The sequence below is a fragment of the Neoarius graeffei genome, chromosome 7 (genome assembly GCF_027579695.1).
Source record: "Neoarius graeffei isolate fNeoGra1 chromosome 7, fNeoGra1.pri, whole genome shotgun sequence".
NCBI classification, from domain to species: Eukaryota; Metazoa; Chordata; class Actinopteri; order Siluriformes; family Ariidae; genus Neoarius; species Neoarius graeffei.
The window spans coordinates 27360906-27386201 of NC_083575.1; the positions used below are offsets into that span (position 1 = coordinate 27360906).

General features: G+C 41.3%; 1 protein-coding gene across 2 annotated transcripts in view; it reads left to right on the forward strand.

Moving 5' to 3' along the window:
- rps6ka2 (ribosomal protein S6 kinase, polypeptide 2) overlaps positions 1-25296 on the forward strand; it is a 101403-nt gene that overhangs the window by 73566 nt on the left and 2541 nt on the right. Inside the window, exons 15-20 of one of the 2 annotated variants that reach the window (XM_060924626.1) lie at positions 4940-5065; positions 5298-5387; positions 7927-8085; positions 10240-10401; positions 23032-23108; positions 24457-24574. In XM_060924626.1, coding sequence (XP_060780609.1) covers positions 4940-5065; positions 5298-5387; positions 7927-8085; positions 10240-10401; positions 23032-23108; positions 24457-24574 — 732 coding nt within the window. The remainder of the gene's footprint in view (positions 1-4939; positions 5066-5297; positions 5388-7926; positions 8086-10239; positions 10402-23031; positions 23109-24456; positions 24575-25296) is intronic. The other variant, XM_060924628.1, reaches the window with a different exon arrangement.

Here is a 25296-nt window from a genome sequence, read left to right on the forward strand (position 1 = left end):
TACCACAGAAGGTGGCTGAGAACAACAGGGCCAAGGTTCTGTGGGACTTCAGCTTCCAGACTGACAAACAGATCCTGGCTAACCAACCGGACATAGTGGTGGTGGGCAAAGAGCAGAAGAGGGTGGTGGTGATAGATGTGGCGATCCCAGCTGACGCCAACATCAGGAAGAAGGAACATGAGAAACTTGAGAAGTATCAAGGGTTGAAAGAGCAGCTGGAACAGATGTGGAAGGTCAAGGGTTGCGTGGTCCCCGTGGTAGTGGGGGCACTTGGGGCAGTAAACCCCAAACTGGGAGAGTGGCTCCAGCAAATCCCAGGAACAACATCTGAAGCCTCAGTCCAGAAGAGCGCAGTACTAGGAACATCGAAGATACTGCGCAGAACCCTCAAACTCCCAGGCCTCTGGTAGAGGACCCGAGCTTGAGGATGACATGGATACCACCCCCCCGCCGGGGGTGAGAAGGAGATTTTTATATATATATATATATATATATATATATATATATATATATATATATATATATATATATATATATATATATATATATATATATATATGGGGCGGCACGGTGGTGTAGTGGTTAGCGCTGTCGCCTCACAGCAAGAAGGTCCTGGGTTCGAGCCCCGGGGCCGGCGAGGGCCTTTCTGTGTGGAGTTTGCATGTTCTCCCCGTGTCCGCGTGGGTTTCCTCCGGGTGCTCCGGTTTCCCCCACAGTCCAAAGACATGCAGGTTAGGTTAACTGGTGACTCTAAATTGACCGTAGGTGTTAATGTGAGTGCGAATGGTTGTCTGTGTCTATGTGTCAGCCCTGTGATGACCTGGCGACTTGTCCAGGGTGTACCCCGCCTTTCGCCCGTAGTCAGCTGGGATAGGCTCCAGCTTGCCTGCGACCCTGTAGAAGGATAAAGCGGCTACAGATAATGAATGAATGAATGAATGAATATATATATATATATATATATATATATACACACACACACACACACTATATACTGTGTGTATATATATATATATATATATATATATATATATATATACACACATACACACACAGTGGTGCTTGAAAGTTTGTGAACCCTTTAGAATTTTCTCTATTTCTGCATAAATATGACCTAAAACAACATCAGATTTTCACACAGGTCCTAAAAGTAGATAAAGAGAACCCAGTTAAACAAATGAGACAAAAATATTATACTTGGTCATTTATTTATTGAGGAAAATGATCCAATATTACATATCTGTGAGTGGCAAAAGTATGTGAACCTTTGCTTTCAGTATCTGGTGTGACCCCCCCTTGTGCAGCAATAACTGCAACGAATGCCGCTTTTCCACTACCAACGCGGCTGAGTTGGGCTGAGCCGTGCCGTGCTGAGTTGGGCTGAGTGGGGCTGTTGGAGTTGCATTTCGACTACAACCGCGCTGAACCGTGCTGGCTGGAAATGGGTGGACACATTGGGTGGAGTTAGCGAAAGTGGGTGGACGTCACGTGATGTCGTTAGGCGGCGCAAACAGTGACATCAGTGACCTTTTAAGCGGTAGTCTCACGACCCGGATAGTAAACAATAAACATGGAGGACATGGAGTCGTTAGTGTTGCTGGTCTTGGTGCTGTGGCTTGTTGTCACCAACAACGCCAACAGATACTGGCAAGAGCGTATAGATGAGGCGAGGCGCATAAGGCTTCAGAAATTCTCGTAATTCATAATTCTCCTTCTTCCGGGTTTACGGTGTTTACAGATCCCAGCGTGCTCGCGGGGCGTGTGTGGGCATGTGAGGACACTCCTCCTCACCAATCAGTGCACAGGGGAGTGTCTCCTCATGCCCCTAGCCCCACTCGGCTCGGTTTGGCTCGCTTCAGCCCTACTCCAAAACCGTGCAAATTTTGGGTGCTGAGTAGGGCTGAAGCAAGCTGAGTCATGCTGCTCTAAGGTAGTCGAAACGCGAGCCGTGTCGGGCTGAAGTGAGCTGAAAAAGGGTAGTGGAAAAGGGCCATAAATGTTTCCGGTAACTGTTGATCAGTCCTGCACACTGGCCTGGAGGAATTTTAGCCCATTCCTCCGTACAGAACAGCTTCAACTGTGGGATGTTGGTGGGTTTCCTCACATGAACTGTTCGCTTCAGGTCCTTCCACAACATTTTGATTGGATTAAGGTCAGGACTTTGACTTGGCCATTCCAAAACATTAACTTTATTCTTCTTTAACCATTCTTTGGCAGAACGACTTGTGTGCTTCGGGTCATTGTCGTGCTGCATGACCCACCTTCTCTTGAGATTCAGTTCATGGACAGATGTCCTGACATGTTCCTTTCGAATTCGCTGGTATAATTCAGAATTCATTGTTCCATCAATGATGGCAAGCCGTTCTGGCCCAGATGCAGCAAAACAGGCCCAAACCATGATACTACCACCACCATGTTTCACAGATGGGATAAGGTTCTTATGCTGGAATGCAGTGTTTTCCTTTCTCCAAACATAACGCTTCTCATTTTAACCAAAAAAGTTCTATTTTGGTCTCATCTGTCCACAAAAATTGTTCCAATAGCCTTCTGGCTTGTCCACATGATCTTTAGCAAACTGCAGATGAGCAGCAATGTTCTTTTTGGAGAGCAGTGGCTTTCTCCTTGCAACCCTGCCATGCACACCATTGTTGTTCATTGTTCTCCTGATGGTGGACTCATGAACATTAACATTAGCCAATGTGAGAGAGGCCTTCAGTTGCTTAGAAGTTACCCTGGAGTCCTTTGTGACCTTGCCGACTATTACACGCCTTGCTCTTGGAGTGATCTTTGTTGGTTGCCCACTCCTGGGGCGGGTAACAATGGTCTTGAATTTCCTCCATTCATACACAATCTGTCTGACTGTGGATTGGTGGAGTCAAAACTCTTTAGAGATGGTTTTGTAACCTTTTCCAGCCTGATGAGCGTCAACAACGCTTTTTCTGAGGTCCTCAGAAAACTCCTTTGTTCGTGCCATGATACACTTCCACAAACATGTGTTGTGAAGATCAGACTTTGATAGATCCCTGTTCTTTAAATAAAACAGGGTGCCCACTCACACCTGATTGTCATCCCATGGATTGAAAACACCTGACTCTAATTTTGCCTTCAATTTAATTGCTAATCCTAGAGGTTCACATACTTTTTCCACCCACAGATATGTAATATTGGATGATTTTCCTCAGTAAATAAATCACATCACACACACATCACATTATCTCTAGCCGCTTTATCCTTCTACAGGGTCGCAGGCAAGCTGGAGCCTATCCCAGCTGACTATGGGCGAAAGGCGGGGTACACCCTGGACAAGTCGCCAGGTCATCACAGGGCTGACACATAGACACAGACAACCATTCACACTCACATTCACACCTACGGTCAATTTAGAGTCACCAGTTAACCTAACCTGCATGTCTTTGGACTGTGGGGGAAACCGGAGCACCCGGAGGAAACCCACGCGGACACGGGGAGAACATGCAAACTCTACACAGAAAGGCCCTCGCCGGCCCCGGGGCTCGAACCCAGGACCTTCTTGCTGTGAGGCGACAGCGCTAACCACTACACCACCGTGCCGCCCCAGTAAATAAATGACCAAGTATAATATTTTTGTCTCATTTGTTTAACTGGGTTCTCTTTATCTACTTTTAGGACCTGTGTGAAAATCTGATGATGTCTTAAGTCATATTTATGCAGAAATATAGAAAATTCTCAAGGGTTCACAAACTTTCAAGCACCACTGTGTGTATGTATGTATATATATATATATATATATATATATATATATATATATATATAGACACATACATACAGTATATATGCTCCAGCTTGCCTGCGACCCTGTAGAACAGGATAAAGCGGCTAGAGATAATGAGATGAGATATTATTTATTTATATATATCTCATCTCATTATCTCTAGCCGCTTTATCCTTCTACAGGGTCGCAGGCAAGCTGGAGCCTATCCCAGCTGACTACGGGTGAAAGGCGGGGTGGTCATCACAGGGCTGACACATAGACACAGACAACCATTCACACTCACATTCACACCTACAGTCAATTTAGAGTCACCAGTTAACCTAACCTGCATGTCTTTGGACTGTGGGGGAAACCGGAGCACCCGGAGGAAACCCACGCGGACACGGGGAGAACATGCAAACTCCACACAGAAAGGCCCTTGCCGGCCACGGGGCTCGAACCCGGACCTTCTTGCTGTGAGGCGACAGCGCTAACCACTACACCACCGTGCCGCCCCTCTATATATATATATATATATATATATATATATATATATAAAATGTGTGTGTGAGTGAGATATATCTCAAACTCAAAAGCTCATTTTTATAAGAGGTACCAGAGATGCTGCTTATGCAAGTCTCAGCAAAAAGGGCCGACAGAAAACAAGGAGGGCTGCGATTCCTGTTGTGTAAGCTGATTTGTTTGTGTCACATGGTGTCTGACTTACTGAATAGATCTCACTGAAGAGTCAAGGTGGAGCGAACACGATTGACTTTAGATAACACACAAGTGTCAGGATGAGCGACAAGGCTAGTAACTGACACTGACATACTGTTCCCTGTGCTTCCGTCTGACGTCATATACACTAAGCCCACGCCCCACTTGCATAGATTGAACCTACACAGCATGAGCATTTGTGCAAATGATGTCAAGTAAACCTTTTCCATGAACAGATACTGACTCTTTAGACACGCTGGACCATGTTCTGGTTTTGCCTCCAAAGAGCAGCATGATTTTTATGAAGTAATGTAATGGTTGAAATTGCCCAGTTTCAAACATTAATATAGACCATAAATATTTATAATGGAAGAACGATTTGGAATGTGGAAACATGCTTGACTGTTTCTGTTTATAAGGGTTTATTTAGTTGGACCGATATGTCGCATGTGTATCATTGTGTTCTTCCCATATTTTTGTTTTGCATTCAAGCAACTTCATAGCAACAACATCCTTTTCACTGACGGCTATGAAATAAAAGAAGACATTGGCGTCGGCTCGTATTCAATATGCAAACGCTGTGTACACAGAATCACCAGTGTGGAATATGCCGTTAAAGTAAGGGAATTTTTTGCATTCATTTCCTTGATCTAGTTAATAATAATGCACAAATATGAGTAGCATTTTAATGCAGCAGTAGAAGGTTCTGTATATAAAATGGGTAACATGTCGTCTTTAGTGATTTTTTTTGTACTTAACAAGATCCTTTTTCCTGATGCACTTCTTGCAAGTGAAAAAGTTGTGTTCTCAGGCTGTACACTCTCTCACACATACACACTGTTCATTTCAGATCATAGACAGAGCTAAGAAGGACCCATCTGAGGAGATCGAGATCCTGTTGCGATATGGACAACACCCCAACATCATCACTCTGAAAGATGTGAGTCAAATTTCTACATTAAAATATATATATATATATATATATATATATATATATATATATATATATATATATATATATATATACAACCCCAATTCCAAAAAAGTTGGGACAAAGTACAAATTGTAAATAAAAATAGAATGCAATGATGTGAAAGTTTCAAAATTTCATATTTTATTCAGAATAGAACATAGATGACATATCAAATGTTTAAACTGAGAAAATGTATCATTTAAAGAGAAAAATTAGGTGATTTTAAATTTCATGACAACAACACATCTCAAAAAAGTTGGGACAAGGCCATGTTTCCCACTGTGAGACATCCCCTTTTCTCTTTACAACAGTCTGTAAACGTCTGGGGACTGAGGAGACAAGTTGCTCAAGTTTAGGGATAGGAATGTTAACCCATTCTTGTCTAATGTAGGATTCTAGTTGCTCAACTGTCTTAGGTCTTTTTTGTCGTATCTTCCGTTTTATGATGCGCCAAATGTTTTCTATGGGTGAAAGATCTGGACTGCAGGCTGGCCAGTTCAGTACCCGGACCCTTCTTCTACGCAGCCATGATGCTGTAATTGATGCAGTATGTGGTTTGGTATTGTCATGCTGGAAAATGCAAGGTCTTCCCTGAAAGAGACGTCGTCTGGATGGGAGCATATGTTGCTCTAGAACCTGGATATACCTTTCAGCATTGATGGTGTCTTTCCAGATGTGTAAGCTGCCCATGCCACACGCACTAATGCAACCCCATACCATCAGAGATGCCGGCTTCTGAACTGAGCGCTGATAACAACTCGGGTCGTCCTTCTCCTCTTTAGTCCGAATGACACGGTGTCCCTGATTTCCATAAAGAACTTCAAATTTTGATTCGTCTGACCACAGAACAGTTTTCCACTTTGCCACAGTCCATTTTAAATGAGCCTTGGCCCAGAGAAGATGTCTGCGCTTCTGGATCATGTTTAGATACGGCTTCTTCTTTGAACTATAGAGTTTTAGCTGGCAACGGCGGATGGCACGGTGAATTGTGTTCACAGATAATGTTCTCTGGAAATATTCCTGAGCCCATTTTGTGATTTCCAATAGAGAAGCATGCCTGTATGTGATGCAGTGCCATCTAAGGGCCCGAAGATCACAGGCACCCAGTATGGTTTTCCGGCCTTGACCCTTACGCACAGAGATTCTTCCAGATTCTCTGAATCTTTTGATGATATGATGCACTGTAGATGATGATATGTTCAAACTCTTTGCAATTTTACACTGTCGAACTCCTTTCTGATATTGCTCCACTATTTGTCGGCGCAGAATTAGGGGGATTGGTGATCCTCTTCCCATCTTTACTTCTGAGAGCCGCTGCCACTCCAAGATGCTCTTTTTATACCCAGTCATGTTAATGACCTATTGCCAATTGACCTAATGAGTTGCAATTTGGTCCTCCAGCTGTTCCTTTTTTGTACCTTTAACTTTTCCAGCCTCTTATTGCCCCTGTCCCAACTTTTTTGAGATGTGTTGCCGTCATGAAATTTCAAATGAGCCAATATTTGGCATGAAATTTCCAATTGTCTCACTTTTGACATTTGATATGTTGTCTATGTTCTATTGTGAATACAATATCAGTTTTTGAGATTTGTAAATTATTGCATTCCGTTTTTATTTACAATTTGTACTTTGTCCCAACTTTTTTGGAATGGGGTTTTATATATATATATATATATATATATATATATATATATATATATATATATATATGAGTGATTCCACGCTTATGGGTACTGAAATGGGGACATGAACTTATTCACCTAAAACCATTTCTTTTTCTACCATCAGGTCACAAAACATGTAATCTTTAATGAATGATATGTTAAAAGATAACTTTAATTTTCTGAGATGTAATAAAAACATTTATATGCCAAAGTCAAGCCTATGAGTTCCAAAATGATGTCTGTTACATTACTTCTGTTACGATTGTCCATCTCGCGTCTGTTACAAATTAATTACAATCTAGCTATATACCATGTTAATCTTATTGAAAGAATGTGTATGTTTATTCTACTACACATGTTTATTAATTATATTTGCTAAAACATCACCTTCCTATGTTTAAAAAAGTAATTCTACATTGTTAAAATTGAGAATATATATGTCCACAACACTTCTGTTACGTTCTGACTTTGGCATATAAATATGTTTTTATTACATCTCAGAAAATTAAAGTTATCTTTTAACATATCATTCATTAAAGATTACATGTTTTGTGACCTGATGGTAAAAAAAGAAATGGTTTTAGGTGAATTTTTAAAAATAAGTTCATGTCCCCATTTCAGTACCCATAAGCGTGGAATCACTCATATATATATATATATATATATATATATATATATATATATATATATATATATATATTACCCTGTAAATTGTACACATCTTTGAGCAAATGAAACATGTAGTGTTTTAATGTAATGACATGACATTAAAAATGGCTAATTTTAACAGAAGTATACCATAAGGGCTAAAATAAGAGCTGTGTATGTGCTGCTGCTTGCAGGTCTACGATGATGGGAAGTTTGTATATCTGGTTATGGAGCTGATGCGTGGAGGTGAGCTGCTCGACCGCATCCTGCACCACAAGGGCTTCTCCGAGAGAGAGGCCTCTGCTGTGCTCTGCACCATAACCAAGACTGTGGAGTATCTACACTCACAGGGGGTCTGTTCTACATTTCACTCACACACTTTCGCGTACATATGCATGCATATACATATACTCAGCTCGGGGCGTCTCAAGACACCATGTTTTTGTGTACAATAATTATGGCTGTGAACATTTGAAAAGGATAGTTATAATGAGGTGCGTGTCCTGAATTAGTTTGGAATGAATGCATCTTGTATCATAGCTGTTGTCCTGTGCGCATACATATACATTACACTCTCTCTCTCTCTCTCTCTCTCTCTCTCTCTCTATATATATATATATATATATATATATATATCTCATCTCATTATCTCTAGCCGCTTTATCCTTCTACAGGGTCGCAGGCAAGCTGGAGCCTATCCCAGCTGACTACGGGCGAAATGCGGGGTACATCCTGGACAAGTCGCCAAGTCATCACAGGGCTGACACATAGACACAGACAACCATTCACACTCACACCTACGGTCAATTTAGAGTCACCAGTTAACCTAACCTGCATGTCTTTGGACTGTGGGGGAAACCGGAGCACCCGGAGGAAACCCACGCAGACACGGGGAGAACATGCAAACTCCGCACAGAAAGGCCCTCACCAGCCATGGGGCTCGAACCCCGACTTTCTTGCTGTGAGGCGACAGCGCTAACCAATACACCACCGTGCCGTCCATATACTGGTGTGTGTGTGTGTGTATATATATATATATATATATATATATATATATATATATATATATATATATATATATACACACACAGTTGTGGTCAGAAGTTTAAATACAGTGACGTGAATGTCATGGCAATATGGGCTTTCAGTAATTTCTTTGAACTGTTCTTTTTCTGTGGCAGAATGATTGTACAGCATACAGCTTTAATTAAAAAAACACTAGAATTTGGTGCACAAGTTTTAATTTTCTTTGGGTTTTCTGAAATCAACAAAGGGTCAAAAATATACATACGGTACAGCACACCTAATATTTAGGTAAAATGTCTCTTCGCAAGATTCACCTTGACCAAACATTTTTCTTTACCATGAACAAGCTTCTGGCAGAATTCTGGTTGGATATTTCACAACTCTTCATGGTAGAATTGGTAGAGTTCAATTAAATTTTTGTTTTTTTCTTGGCATGGACTCAACTTATAAGTACGGTCCATATATTTTCAGTAGGGTTGAAGTCAGGACTTGTTTTAAGCTTAATGTTAGTCTGCTTTATCCTCCACAACCAACTCTGATATGTGTTTGGGTTCATTGTCCTGTTGTAACTCCCAAGTCCCAAGTTGTGTTCAAGTTTCTGATAGTTTATGCTGAATAATTCTGAGGTCATCCTCCTCCTTCATTATCCCACCCACTTTGTGCAATGATCCAGTTCCACTGGCAGCAAAACAGCCCCAGAGCATGATGATCCTACCACCACCACCAGCTGGTACAGTGTCCCTCTGTACATGGTGGTCATTGTGGCCAAACAACTCAATCTTTGTCTCATCTGACCATACAGCTATCCTCCAGAAGGCTTTTTCTTTTTCGTGTGGTCAGCTTCAAACTTTAGTTAAGCTTGAAGGTGTCAATTTTAGAGCAGGGGGTTATTTCTTGGAAAGCAGCCTCTTAGTCCATGATGATGTAAAACTCACTGAACTATAGACAGTGATCCATCAGCTTCCAGTTCATGGCAGGGCTGTGCCATGGTGGTTCCCATGTTGTTCCTGACCATCCAAACCAATTTACTTTCAGCTGAGGGTGATGATTTGGGTTTTCTTGAAGCAAACTGGCAAAGTGACTACACCTTACAATAACTTCGATACAATTGTTTGAACTGATCTTGGAATTTGCAGTTGTTTAGAAATGGTTCTTAGAGACATTCTGGAGTTGTGTACATCTGCGATCCTCTTTCTCAGATCTGCACGGAGCTCCTTGGACTTTCCCATTTTACTGTGTGTTGGTTTGTGTGTTGGCTTTTTTTTCTTCCTATTACTATTGTATGTATGTATGTATGTATGTATGTATGTATGTATGTATGTATGTAATCTATAGAATATCAAGTGCTGTCTTAATAAAAATGTCCTTTATCGGTCTATCTATCTATCAGCTACATGTACTGTATGTTAATATGAACATGATCTGCTGCTTATAAAGTGTTACATATTTGCAATTTTTGCGGCTTTTATATTCTCGTCAAGGTTGTACATCGAGACCTAAAGCCGAGCAATATCCTGTACATGGATGAAACAGGTGACCCGGACTCGATAAGGATCTGCGACTTCGGCTTCGCAAAACAACTCCGGGCTGAAAATGGCCTCCTCATGACCCCTTGCTACACTGCTAACTTTGTGGCTCCAGAGGTAATGAAACTTCCTGTCTTTTTACTGCTGTTATAAATGCATCCGTGTCCTAGGGGTGTAACCAATGACCGCATATATGAATGTGTATGCAACATGATGCCATTCACGTCCATTGTGCAGTTTTTGAGGCCTATTTTTGGGTTGAAATGAGAGTTGCCATCTTGCGAAAATTGGAGACCTCAGAGCCAGAGCGTGCAAAATGGATCTGGACAACAGGTCAGCCTGTATTAGCGATAGAGCATTGATATCAACGTGCATACACAGGGACGTGTCTAATATTTGCGAGCTAGCTGACATTATCCATCATTTTAATCAAAGTAATGTAAATATCATCATCTTCTTTATTTGCCTTGTCTGGAGCAGACACTGGTGGTCATGATCCTCCATTTTTCTGTCATTTGAGGTCCTTATGAATGTGTTATTGTCGATGCTATTGTTAGTAGCCCAGTTGTTAAGGCTCTGCACATATTTTATTCTTTGCCTTCCTCTGCTTTTCTTTCCATGGATCTTACCCATCACACTAAGTTGTTCTAATCCTCCTTTTCTGTTGACATGTCCAAAAAATTTCATTTGTCTCCTCCTTATTGTTTCAAGTAAGCTCCTTTTTACTCCTGCAAGGGTTAAGACTTCTTGGTTCATCTTCATCTCCTTCCAGGATATTTATGATTCTTCTGAGGAAGCACATCTCTTCTGCTTCTAATTTCTTTTTGATGTCATTAGTAATTGTCCAACACTCACATCCATATAGAAGTACTGACCAGACATATGCCTTTAAAACTCGTATTTTGGTATCTATTTTGATGTTTGTCATTATAGACTCTAATTTCTTGAAGGTTTCCTTTGCCATTGCAAGTCTCCTTTTCACCTCTGAGATACATTTCCCATCTGATATTAGCATGTATCCCAGGTATTTGAATTTGCTCACTTGTTTGATAATTTCTTCTTCATTGCTTACTGTACAAGGTGGAGGCTTTGCTTTCTTGGTGACAACCATGCATTCTGTTTTCTTAATGTTTAGTTCTAATCCTTTAGATCCACTTTCCTTCGCCACCAAGTCAAGTAGTGTTTGCAGGGTAATTTCCGAATCTGTGATAAGAACTATGCCGTCTGCAAACCTGAGATTATTAACGTTTTGTCCTCCAACTTTAACACCATCAATGTGTTCAATGTTCCTCAATATTATTTCACTGTATAGACTGAATAGATCTGGTGACAATACACAACCTTGCCTTACTCCTCTTCTGATTGGTATTGGTTCACTGTATTTACCCTGAATGTGTCAGGTCAGGGCCTTGGCGGACCTTGCTACTGGTAACATTGTAACCCAGTACAACCTGCTGCATGTATGGGTGGTCGGTGTCTAAACTGGCTCCCCCACCAGTGTATACTGGTGACAAGGGTGGCATGTCACCCAGCAGGACTACTAAAAACAAGCCCTGTCAAAGGGTGGATGAGCTCCTTGGGAGCCAAAAGCCATCATGCAAAGTGACCCGGGGTATCACCTAAGAGCGGGGTGAAACAAACCTATCTCCCGGTCAGCCACTGCAGCAGACATTGATGCCAGTTTGTCTTGGCCTGTCCTTGCCACTGGGCTAAACCATTGTTCTGTCAAGATAGTGCTGCTAGTAACTTGCAAAAGCTAGCAGAACTTTAAAACCCTTGCAAGCAGTTTCATGACTGTGGCTGAAAGGAAACTAATGAATCTCAGTTGGTTAGGCCATGTGGAAAGAATGGATCATGATCACCTACCTAGGCAGCTACTCTACTCTCAGCTGTCTGGAAGAAAGTGTGACTGGGGAAGGCCTCGTCTTAGGTTTAAAGATACTGTAAAGAGGAACTTGAAATGTAGGAACATTGACCCTCACTTGTGGAATGTACAGTGCCTTGCAAAAGTATTCATCCCCCTTGGTGTTTGTCCTGTTTTGTCGCATTACAAGCTGGAATTAAAATGGATTTTGGGGGGGTTAGCACCATTTGATTTACACAACATGCCTACCACTTTAAAGGTGCACATTTGTTTTGTTTTTATTGTGACACAAACAATAATTAAGATGAAAAAACAGAAATCTGGAGTGTGCATACCCTCTTTCATATGAAACCCCTAAATAAGAGCTGGTCCAACCAATCCACCTCATAAGTCACATAATTAGTTGCTTAAGCTCCACCTGTGTGGAATCAAAGTGTCACATGATCTGTCACATGATGTCTGTATAAATCCACCTGTTCTGGAAGGACCCTGACTCTGCAACACGACTAAGCAAGCAACATGAAAACCAAGGAGCACTCTAAACAGGTCAAAGACAAAGTTGTGGAGAAGTATAGATCAGGGTTGGGTTATAAAAAATATCCCAAACTTTGAATATTCCAGGGAGCACCATTAAATCCATTATAGCAAAATGGAAAGAATATGGCACCACTACAAACCTGACAAGAGAAGGCCGCCCACCAAAACTCACAGACCGGGCAAGGAGGGCATTAATCAGAGATGCACCAAAGACACCAAAGATAACGCTGAGGGAGCTGCAAAGATCCACAGTGGAGATGGGAGTATCTGTCCAGAGGACCACTTTAAGCCATACACTCCACAGAGTGGGGCTTTATGGAAGAGTGGCCAGAAGAATGTCATTGCTTAAAAAAAACACGTTTGGAGTTTGTCCAACAGTATGTGGCAGACTCCCCAAACACATAGAAGAAGATTCTCTGGTCAAATGAGATTAAATTGATCTTTTTGGCCATCATGGGAAATGCCATGTGTGGCGCAAACCCAACACCCTGAGAACACCATCCCTACAATGAAGCATGGTGGTGGCAGCATTATGCTGTGGGGATGTTTTTCATCTGCAGGGACAGGAAAGCTGGTCAGGACTGAAGGAAAGATGGATGGCACTAAATACAGGGCAATTCTGGAGGAAAACCTGTTTGAGTCAGCCAGAGGATTGAGACTGGGATGAAGGTTCACGGTCTAGCAGGACAATGACCCTAAACATACTGCTAAAGCTACACTGGCGTGGTGTACAGGGAAACATTTAAATGTCTTGGAATGGCCTAGTCAAAGCCCAGACCTCAATCCAATTGAGAATCTGTGGCATAACTTGAAGATTGCTGTACACCAATGCAACCCATCTAACTTGAAGGAGTTGGAGCAGTTTTTCCTTGAGGAATGGGTAAAAATTCCAGTGGCTAGATGTGCTAAACTAATAGAGAGACTTGCAGCTGTAATTGCAGCAAAAGGTGGCTCTATAAAGTATTGATTTTGGGGGGGGAATACCTATGCACACTCCAGATTTCTGTTTTTCCTTCTTAATTATTGTTTGTGTCACAATAGAACAACAATTTTTACCTTTAAAGTGGTAGGCATGTTGTGTAAATCAAATGGTGCTACCCCCCCCCATATATATATATATATATATATATATATATATATATATATATATATATATATATATATATATATATAATTTTTTTTTTTTTTTTAATTCCAGCTTGTAATGCAACAAAACAGGACAAACACCAAGGGGGATGAATACTTTTGCAAGGCACTGTATTTGCCAACAACAGACAAAAGTGGATGACTTTGATTTATCCCTGATGCCACATAAAACAGTCATCGTCATTATCGACGGACTGCAAAAGAAAAAAGAATTCAGCCTGAATCCTAACAGTTGCCTTTTGTTCCCAGTGTACAGTGGTGCTTGAAAGTTTGTGAACCCTTTAGAATGTTCTATATTTCTGCATAAATATGACCTAAAACATCATCAGATTTGCACACAAGTCCTAAAAGTAGATAAAGAGAACCCAGTTAAACAAATGAGACGAAAATATTATACTTGGTCATTTATTTATTGAGGAAAATGATCCAATATTACATATTTGTGAGTGGCAAAAGTATGTGAACCTTTGTTTTCAGTATCTGGTGTGACCCCCTTGTGCAGCAATAACTGCAACTAAACATTTCTGGTAACTGTTGATCAGTCCTTCACACCGGCTTGGAGGAATTTTAGCCCATTCCTCCATACAGAACAGCTTAAACTCTGGGATGTTAGTGGGTTTCTTCACATGAACTGCTCGCTTCAGGTCCTTCCACAACATTTCGATTGGATTAAGGTCAGGACTTTGACTTGGCCATTCCAAAACATTAACTTCATTCTTCTTTAACCATTCACTGGTAGAATGACTTGTGTGCTTAGGGTCGTTGTCTTGCTACATGACCCACCTTCTCTTGAGATTCAGTTCATGGACAGATGTCCTGACATTTTCCTTTAGAATTCTCTGGTATAATTCAGAATTCATTGTTCCATCAATGATGGCAAGCCGTCCTGGCCCAGATGCAGCAAAACAGGCTCAAACCATGATACTACCACCACCATGTTTCACAGATGGGATAAGGTTCTTATGCTGGAATGGAATGTTTTTCTTTCTCCAAACGTAACACGTCTCATTTAAACCATAAAGTTCTATTTTGGTCTTATCCGTCCACAAAACATTTTTCCAATAGCCTTCTGGCTTGTTCACGTGGTCTTTAGCAAACTGCAGACGAGCAGCAGTGTTCTTTTTGGAGAGCAGTAGCTTTCTCCTTGCAACACTGCCATGCACACCATTGTTGTTCAGTGTTCTCCTGATGGTGGACTCATGAACATTAACATTAGCCAGTGTGAGAGAGAGAGGCCTTCAGTTGCTTAGAAGTTACCCTGGGGTCCTTTGTGACCTCGCCGACTATTAAATGCCTTGCTCTTGGAGTGATCTTTGTTGGTCGACCACTCCTGGGGAGGGTAACAATGGTCTTGAATTTCCTCCATTTGTACACAATCTGTCTGACTGTGGATTGGTGGAGTCCAAACTCTTTAGAGATGGTTTTGCAACCTTTTCCAACCTGATGAGCATCAACAATGCTTTTTCTGAGGTCCTCATCTGAGGTCCTCAGAAATCTCCTTTGTTCGTGCCATGATACACTTCCACAAACATGTGTTGTGAAGATCAGACTTTGATAGATCCCTGTTCTTTAAATAAAACAGGGTGCCCACTCACACCTGATTGTCATCCCATTGATTGAAAACACCTGACTCTAATTTCACCTTCAAATTAACTGCTAATCCTCGAGGTTCACATACTTTTGCAACTCACAGATATGTAATATTGGATCATTTTCCTCAATAAATAAATGACCAAGTATAATATTTTTGTCTCATTTGTTTAACTGGGTTCTCTTTATCTACTTTTGGAACTTGTGTGAAAATCTGATGATGTTTTAGGTCATATTTATGCAAAAATATAGAAAATTCTAAAGGGTTCACAAACTTTCAAGCACCACTGTAGGTTCCTAAGGAGTCTAAGGTCTTTTCCATCAATGTCCAAATGACTCGGTGCCTTAAAGAGATCTTCATGTCATACCTTATCAAAGGATTTGGAAAAGTCAATGAAACAAGTACAGATCTTTCTGAACCTCAGTACTTCTTTCCATTATCATTGACCGTGTGAAAATTGCATTTATAGTACCTCTATCTGTAACAAATCCAAATTGTGTTTCTGAAATTTCTGGTCTTAACTTGTTCCTTGTTCTTGCCATGATTATTCTTAGGAGGATTTTGATGGTATGACTCATAATACCGATTGTTCTGTGACATTCACATTCTGTGGTCCCTAGTTTCTTTGGTAGTGTTATAAAGATAGAGGAGATCATGTCTTGAGGAATTTCTCCTGTATTATATATTGTGTTGAAAAGTTTGGTCAGTTCTTCCATCTCCTACTGTTCAAGGGCATCATATACCTCAACTGGGATTTGATCAGGTCCTACTGCCTTGCCCCTTTTTCATGGACTTGATTGCCATCTCGACTTCTGCTTTGAGAATCGGTGGTCCTTCCATAGGGTTGTTTATTTCTGGTTTCCCATTTCTCTCATCGTAGAATAGCTCTTCTGTATATTCTGACCATCGTTTTAGTATGGATTCACTTTCCATTCGAATGTTTCCATCTTTTGATTTTGTGCATCCTGTTTGTGTGTGCAAGTTCTTGTTGGATAATTCTTTTATCTGATTGTGCATGTATTTGCTATCTTTCTTCTTTGTGTTTTCAGTTTCTTCACATTTGTTTATTTATCCATGCTTCCTTTGCCTCATTACATTTCTTTTTAATGTTTTTATTGATGGCTTTATGTCTTTTTGGTTCTTTCTTCAATGCATGTCTCCTATGCATAAGGTCTATGATTTCTTGAGTCGTCCATTTTTTAATGTTCTTTCTTTGTTGATGATGGGATGTCCTCTTTCATAGCCTCTGTGATACTTTGTTTCAGATTTTGCCATTTTTCCTCTGAGGTGGTAACTGCTGCTAGAATTTCAAATTTATTTTTCACTGAAACCAAGAACTGTTCTCTTAGCTCAGCATTTGATTTTAGCAAATCCAATTGATACCTTGGTGTTATCTTTGCTTTTCTTATGGCTTTCGGGTTCAAGTTCATTTTGCATAATACAGGGATATGATCACTCCCACAGTCTGCTCCTGGCATGGATTTGGCAAACAGGATTGAATTCCAAAAGCGTGATTTGTATCATTATAGCGGAGCTCCCAGCGGAGCACCATACCTAAGAAAAAATGGTAAACCCATCGAGTCGATTTTTTGTGGTTTGTCCGTGTACGTGTACCACCATACACACCGCCTAGTGGTCAGTGCTAGTAATTACCAGTCACACACACCACCTAGCAGCCAGTGTTCGTAATTACCAGTCATACACACCGCCTAGTAGCCAGTGTTAGTAATTACCAGTCATACACACCACCTATGTAGTGGTTAGCGCTGTCGCCTCACAGCAAGAAGGTCCGGGTTCGAGCCCCGTGGCTGGCGAGGGCCTTTCTGTGCGGAGTTTGCATGTTCTCCCCGTGTCCGCGTGGGTTTCCTCCGGGTGCTCCGGTTTCCCCCACAGTCCAAAGACATGCAGGTTAGGTTAACTGGTGACTAAATTGAGCGTAGGTGTGAATGTGAGTGTGAATGGTTGTCTGTGTCTATGTGTCAGCCCTGTGATGACCTGGCGACTTGTCCAGGGTGTACCCCGCCTTTCGCCCATAGTCAGCTGGGATAGGCTCCAGCTTGCCTGCGACCCTGTAGAACAGGATAAAGCGGCTACAGATAATGAGATGAGATGAGACACACCACCTAGTAGCCAGTGTTAGTAATTACCAGTCATACACACCGCCTAGTAGCCAGTGTTAGTAATTACCAGTCATACACACCGCCTAGTGGCCAGTGCTAGCCAGTAAAGAAATAAAACAAAAGAGACTGGCTATGATATAAGAAAATTCTACAACCCAGAAACAGATGGGAGCTCCACTTTTAGGCAGTGCCTAAATCTATATATTATAATCTATCTAATTGAATGCGTTGTCTATCACATGGGCTCTTCTATGTCCATTTCCTCTTGGGATGATCATGAAACCATGCATTAGTTATGACAAAGTTGTTCGTTGTGCACCATTCTATTTAATGTAATGTAATGTAAATATAAGTAGCTAATATACAGTGGTGCTTGAAAGTTTGTGAACCCTTTAGAATTTTCTATATTTCTGCATAAATATGACCTAAAACGTCATCATATTTTCACATAAGTCCTAAAAGTAGATAAAGAGAACCCAATTAAACAAACGAGGCAAAAATATTATACTTGGTCATTTATTTATTGAGGAAAATGATCCAATATTACATATCTGTGAGTGGCAAAAGTACGTGAACCTTTGCTTTCAGTATCTGGTGTGACCCCCTTGTGCAGCAATAACTGCATCTAAACATTTCCGGTAACTGTTGATCAGTCCTGCACATCAGCTTGGAGGAATTTTAGCCCATTCCTCCATACAGAACAGCTTCAGCTCTGGAATGTTGGTGGGTTTCCTCACGTGAACTGCTCGCTTCAGGTCCTTCCACATCATTTTGATTGGATTAAGGTCAGGACTTTGACTTGGCCATTCCAAAACATTCACTTTATTCTTCTTTAGCCATTCTTTGGTAGAACGACTTGTGTGCTTCAGGTCGTTGTCTTGCTGCATGACCCACCTTCTCTTGAGATTCAGTTCATGGACAGATGTCCTGACATTTTCCTTTAGAATTCGCTGGTATAATTCAGAATTCATTGTTCCATCAATGATAGCAAGCTGTTCTGGCCCAGATGCAGCAAAACAGGCCCAAACCATGATACTACCACACCATGTTTCACAGATGGGAAAAGGTTCTTATGCTGGAATGCAGGGTTTTCCTTTCTCCAAACATAACGCTTTTCATTTAAGCCAAAAAGTTCTATTTTGGTCTCGTCTGTCAACAAAACATTTCTCTAATAGCCTTCTGGCTTGTCCACGTGATCTTTAGCAAACTGCAGATGAGCAGCAATGTTCTTTTTGGAGAGCAGTGGCTTTCTCCTTGCAACCCTGCCATGCACACCATTGTTGTTCAGTGTTCTCCTGATGGTAGACTCATGAACATTAACATTAGCCAATGTGAGAGAGGCCTTCAGTTGCTTAGAAGTTACCCTGGGGTCCTTTGTGAACTCGCCAACTATTACATGCCTTGCTCTTGGAGTGATCTTTGTTGGTCGACCACTCCTGGGGAGGGTAACAATGGTCTTAAATTTCCTCCATTTGTACACAATCTGTCTGACTGTGGATTGGTGGAGTCCAAACTCTTTTAGAGGTGGTTTTGTAACCTTTTCCAGCCTGATGAGCATCAACAACGCTTTTTCTGAGGTCCTCAGAAATCTCCTTTGTTTATGCCATGATACACTTCCATAAACATGTGTTGTGAAGATTAGACTTTGATAGATACCTGTTCTTTAAATAGAACTGGGTGCCCACTTACACCTAATTGTCATCCCACTGATTGAAAACACCTGACTCTCATTTCACCTTCAAATTAACTGCTAATCCTAGAGGTTCACATACTTTTGCTACTCACAGATATGTAATATTGGATCATTTTCCTCAATAAATAAATGACCAAGTATAATATTTTTGTCTCATTTATTTAACTGGGTTCTCTTTATCTACTTTTAGGACTTGTGTGAAAATCTGATGATGTTTTAGATCACATTTATGCACAAATATAGAAAATTCTAAAGGGTTCACAAACTTTCAAGCACCACTGTAAGGTACATACTGAAAATGTACTGATAAACAGCAGTCAAATGGGGGCAGCCATGACCTGAAGGTTAGAGAGACAACCTTGGGCCCAAAGGGTTGCCAGTTCAATTCTTAGGACTGGAAAAATGTGAGGGGAGTTGAGTGGATGAACAGCACTTTCCCCTCCCTCTCTATCATGGCTGAAGTGCCCTTGAGCAAGGCACCTAACCCCCAACTGCCCCCTGGGTACTGTAGCATAGCTGCTCACTGCTCTGGGTATGTGTGTGTGCTCACTGCTTCAGATGGGTTAAATGCAGAGGAGGAATTCCACTGTGCTTGAGTGTGCATGTGATAAATAAAGGCTTCTTCTTCAACATTTACATTCAACACAACCTTTTTTTCCCCAGTGCAGTTGGTTTCAAAAGGAGTGACTGACTAACCTTACCAAAGTCCTTCCATGAAATCAATAAATTATTCTAAAAGTAAGCTAGATGTTAACTACTTTTGGTTTCTGCCATCAATTGTTTCCTTACATTGGTTTGCTAGTTATAACATCAGTCATACAATGAGCTAGCTTCGACCTCAAAATGAGCAGCATACTCACTTAACAAACTGCAAAGCGCTCCTGCTGAGGGTCTGTTACAGTAGTTTACAGTAGAACATGAGTAGGATATGGGTCCGCTACAGAAATCAACCATGCCCTTTTATTTATCACCAAATAACTCCTAGAAAACACATTTATGACAAGGAAAAATATTGGTGGAGGTATCAGTAAAAGTGACAGAACACTAGTCCTAAAAATAATTTGTGGGAATGTCGTGTAACATGAAACGGAATGCCTTCTGTTCCATTCACCAATATGGGAATGGGCGGGGTTAAAAAATGTACCACAGCCAGCCAGTGGAGGACTTTCACATGACGTCATCATAATTGTGGATTTGCTTATATGGCCATGTTACCAGGCTAGCTTTGTGTTGGACAACAACCGGCACAAGTGTACACGAGTGACTAAGCCCGATTCAGTAAATATCTACAGATAAACTTGTAGAAGTTCCATCTAGAACAATTCCAGAGACCTGTAGTGCTTTTGGATGTAATAACAGACGTGGAGATAAGCCTGGTTTAACTTTTCACCGCTTCCCGGCGAACCCAGAAAGAGGAGAAAAATGGCAAAGTGCAGTTAAACAGGAAGACTGGATGCCAACAAAACATTCCCATGTGTGTGGAGAACATTTTATATCAGGTTAGTGTGAAAGCTCTGTGCAATGGTAAAATGTGTATCTGGATATGGGCTTTAGACAAGATATTTGTTATTAGAGCTAATGCTTGGCTCGACTAGCAGCATATTTGTTACGTACTGATAATGTAGACGAGGCTAAAAACCATAAAATATGATCTACGTAGGCCCTGGCTTGTTTATTACTATTAGAAGTCCATGTTTGAGCTTACCTTTGTCATAATAAGGTCTTTTTCTTTATTGGGAATTTCCCATAACATTCCAGCACGAAACCTGTCTCGAAATATTGGTCGGCATCTGTACTTTTGTAAGCCTTTAGCATTAACAGTGTATTTAGAAGTCCCTAATACTAAATAGTTCAGGTATCGCAGTGTCCCAAATCTGGTAGCTGGTTTGCTGAACACTTCTTTTCAAGTGGAATAAATACATTTGTGGGTAAATTAAGAAGAAGAAGAAGCCTTTATTTTTGTCACATGTACATTCAAACACAGCGAAATTCCTCCTCTACACTGAACCCATCTGAAGCAGTAAACACGCACACGCACACAGAGAGAGAGAGCAGTGTGCGGAATAAATAATAAATAAATACATTTTGTGGGTAAATTATGGATCTGTGATACCTGCATGTTTCAGCTTTTGGATGTAATGCAATCTGCTGGGATATATTTTATTGTTTCAGAGAGATTGTACTGACTGCAGTCGTCTCAATTTTCATTATTAACTGCCACGGCTTTTTCTTTGTTTGCCCAGCAATATGGCAGATGCTGTGTGAAAAGCAAAAACCTGTGAGGTCAGTGAAAGACCTCTATAGAGAGCCTCAGATATTTTGGCCTCACGACTATAAAGTCATCCTCATGTGTATACAGACATTGGGTGTAACAGAATGGTGATATCGGATTTGAATCTGATGTGGATGTGGTCTACATGGGGTGGGTCTTCTTTCTTTCTTTCTTTCTTTCTTTCTTTCTTTCTTTCTTTCTTTCTTTCTTTCTTTCTTTCTTTCTTTCTTTCTTTCTTTCTTTCTTTCTTTCTTCCTCCTTGTTAAAAAAAAAACAGTGTGCATCCTACTTGTGTCTATATCTGCTAAGAAAACAGATTCTATTCATTTTGAAACATGCATTTCTTTTCAGTTACATCCCCTCGTGTTTTTTTTAAAGAAATTTAGTGTGTGTGTGTGTGTGTGTGTATGTGTATGTGTGTGTGTATATATATATATATATATATATATATATATATATATATATATATATATATATATATAAAGTGTGTGTATGTATGGATGTGTGATGTGTATGTGTGTGTGTGTACACACACACAAAGGCCCGAAGGGAGATTGTCGTGGCGATGTCCTTCCCAGGAAAGGGTACTCACCTTCTGAAATCTACTCCTCTCACAATTTGTGGAGGAATTTCATGAAACTTGACAAGGCATTGATATATGTCGGTAATATGCATATTGTAATTTTGTTAAATTCAGTCACATTTTATCAGAGTTGCGGCCCTTGATTAACAAAATTATAACTTAACAATTTCATTTTAAATTTTGGTGACTCTAAATTGACCGTAGGTGTGAATGTGAGTGTGAATGGTTGTCTGTGTCTATGTGTCAGCCCTGTGATGACCTGGCGACTTGTCCAGGGTGTACCCCGCCTTTCGCCCATAGTCAGCTGGGATAGGCTCCAGCTTGCCTGCGACCCTGTAGAACAGGATAAAGCGGCTACAGATAATGAGATGAGATTTTAAATTTTCACTGATGTAAGAAAATTCCGCCTAGTGGCCAGTGTTAGTAATTGTCAGTCATACGCACCGCCTAGTGGCCAGTGTTAGCGGTAAAGAAATAAAACAAAAAAAGCTGGCAATGATATAAGAAAATTCTACAACCCAGAAACAGATGGGAGCTCTGCTTTTAGGCAGTGCCTAAATCTATATATTACGCATATTGAAATTTCATTCAATTCAGTCGCATTTTAAGAGTTATGGCCCTTGATTACCAAATTTGTACTTTGACAATTTCATACGGGTGTATTAAGCACTTATAGCATAGGTATAGTTGCCATTGGGGATATATTGTGCTCTCAGAGCACTCTTGCATATAAATGCTAAAATCCAAAAAGCAGAAAGTTAAACAGTCAGTCTGAATGCCACTGTAAAATATTTAATAATGTCTCTAGTCAAGATCAGGTTCCTGTTGCTTGGTTCAGTCAAATGGATTGACAGCAGAACCATTCTGGTAATGAATATAGTAAATCCTGTTATGCCAAAACCTTGCTGTGAGATGACTGAGGACGTGGGTCTGTGTGGCAGGTTCTGAAGAAGCAGGGATACGATGCTGCTTGTGACATCTGGAGTCTGGGAATCTTACTGTACACCATGCTCGCAGGGTGGGTAACGGACACACACACACACACGGTCTCAATCTAATTTCTCCCTGAATGTGCTTATGAACACATACGGTAAATCCACGAAAGCTTGTAGCATGTACATAACCTTTTAAGTCCCCTGTTTCCCAATTTATTTCCTCATTGATGGATCTCTATATAAATTGAGCCACGGTTCTAAGTGTATTACTTTGTAGAAACACTAAAAGGCAAAAACAGGACCTTTAACACTATGACTCAGCTCAGTTCCCCAAAGCAGGTCAAATCTGCTTTATTTCTAAAATCCATTTTTAGTCTCTGCGTTGGACTTGACAAGTGTTCAGATCAGCGTTATTTCTTCAGACTGTAGTTGCATGTGCTTGCATCTCCACGTTGGTTGCTATAGTAATGACAGCTACCGACCATGGAATTTTCACTGGGGATTATATTTTACATAAGGACCATGTCAGGTCATTGTTTCGAATGACTTTAGCACGGTTTAAGAAACTGCTTGCGCAGTCATTGCGTTGCTCCAGACCCGTGTACAGGCCTCCTTTCATGCTGTTGTTCGACATCAAGACGTGGTCTTGTCATTTGGTGCGCATGGTCATGCGCCAAATGAGAAAACCAAAAGTTAAGACATGGTGAAAAATCTGATTTGTGTTGCCTGTTTGAGCGGAGTCTCAGATAAACCAGATAATCCAACCAATTCAAAACTAAATACAGTTCCAGTTTTTAAGAGATGATGACTTTCGAATATACATACATTATTCCGTGACTGTTTATATTGATTTCAGCAGACAGGTTTTATTGTGATGAAGTCTGGAACAGCTACACAATTTCACTCTCTGCTCCTTCCAGGAGCATACCACAGCTAGGTTCAAATCTGTTCCGTGAAGCTGACAGCTTGTCCTTGTGGGAGTGATTCAGCACCGTCTGTCCGACACCTGTCACCACTTCATCTAAAGTTCCGCACTGACCCGGCTTCCTGCAGTACAAGCAAATAAAAATCGCAGTTCAAATCACGCATACAAACACTGCTCATGAAAGGACTCATTTATGGAGCAGGGTTGAAAAGATTACTGCGTAAGCCCAGGTCAATTCAGCCACTGCTGTGGAGAATCGAGCCGTCCTCAAGCAATTTAACGCTCCTATCTATTTGTTGAGTTTTAAAAGCTCCGTGTAATCAGGGCATCTGAAAAGGTGCATTTTAACACATTTAACCTGGCCATCTAAAAATAGTGCTTAGAAATTGGGCTTCCAACAAAAAAAGCACTTCCTCACCCATTTTTAATTTTTTTTTCTTTTCAGCCCAAAAGGCTCAAATGTACTTTTGAATTTTTTTTTCCTTTCACACACTCTCTTCCAACAGACTCACGCCCTTCGCCAGTGGACCTGATGATACCCCAGAGGAAATCTTGGCTCGAATCGGCAGTGGCAAATACACCCTCTCTGGGGGCAACTGGGACATGGTGTCTGATGCAGCTAAGGTTAGAACAGCTGGTAACAGTTATTGCTGTTTGCTAATTGCCAAATATGTGTGTGTGTGTGTGTGTGTGTGTGTATATATATATATATATATATATGGGCGGCACGGTGGTGTAGTGGTTAGCGCTGTCGCCTCACAGCAAGAAGGTCCTGGGTTCGAGCCCCGGGGCCGGCGAGGGCCTTTCTGTGTGGAGTTTGCATGTTCTCCCCGTGTCCGCGTGGGTTTCCTCCGGGTGCTCCGGTTTCCCCCACAGTCCAAAGACATGCAGGTTAGGTTAACTGGTGACTCTAAATTGACCGTAGGTGTGAATGTGAGTGTGAATGGTTGTCTGTGTCTATGTGTCGGCCCTGTGATGACCTGGCGACTTGTCCAGGGTGAACCCCGCCTTTCGCCTGTAGTCAGCTGGGATAGGCTCCAGCTTGCCTGCGACCCTGTAGAAGGATAAAGCGGCTAGAGATAATGAGATGAGATGAGATATATATATATATAAAAAATGTGTGGGGCGGCATGGTGGTGTAGTGGTTAGCGCTGTCGCCTCACAGCAAGAAGGTCCGGGTTCGAGCCCCGTGGCCGGCGAGGGCCTTTCTGTGTGGAGTTTGCATGTTCTCCCCGTGTCCGTGTGGGTTTCCTCCGGGTGCTCCGGTTTCCCCCACAGTCCAAAGACATGCAGGTTAGGTTAACTGGTGACTCTAAATTGAGCGTAGGTGTGAATGTGAGTGTGAA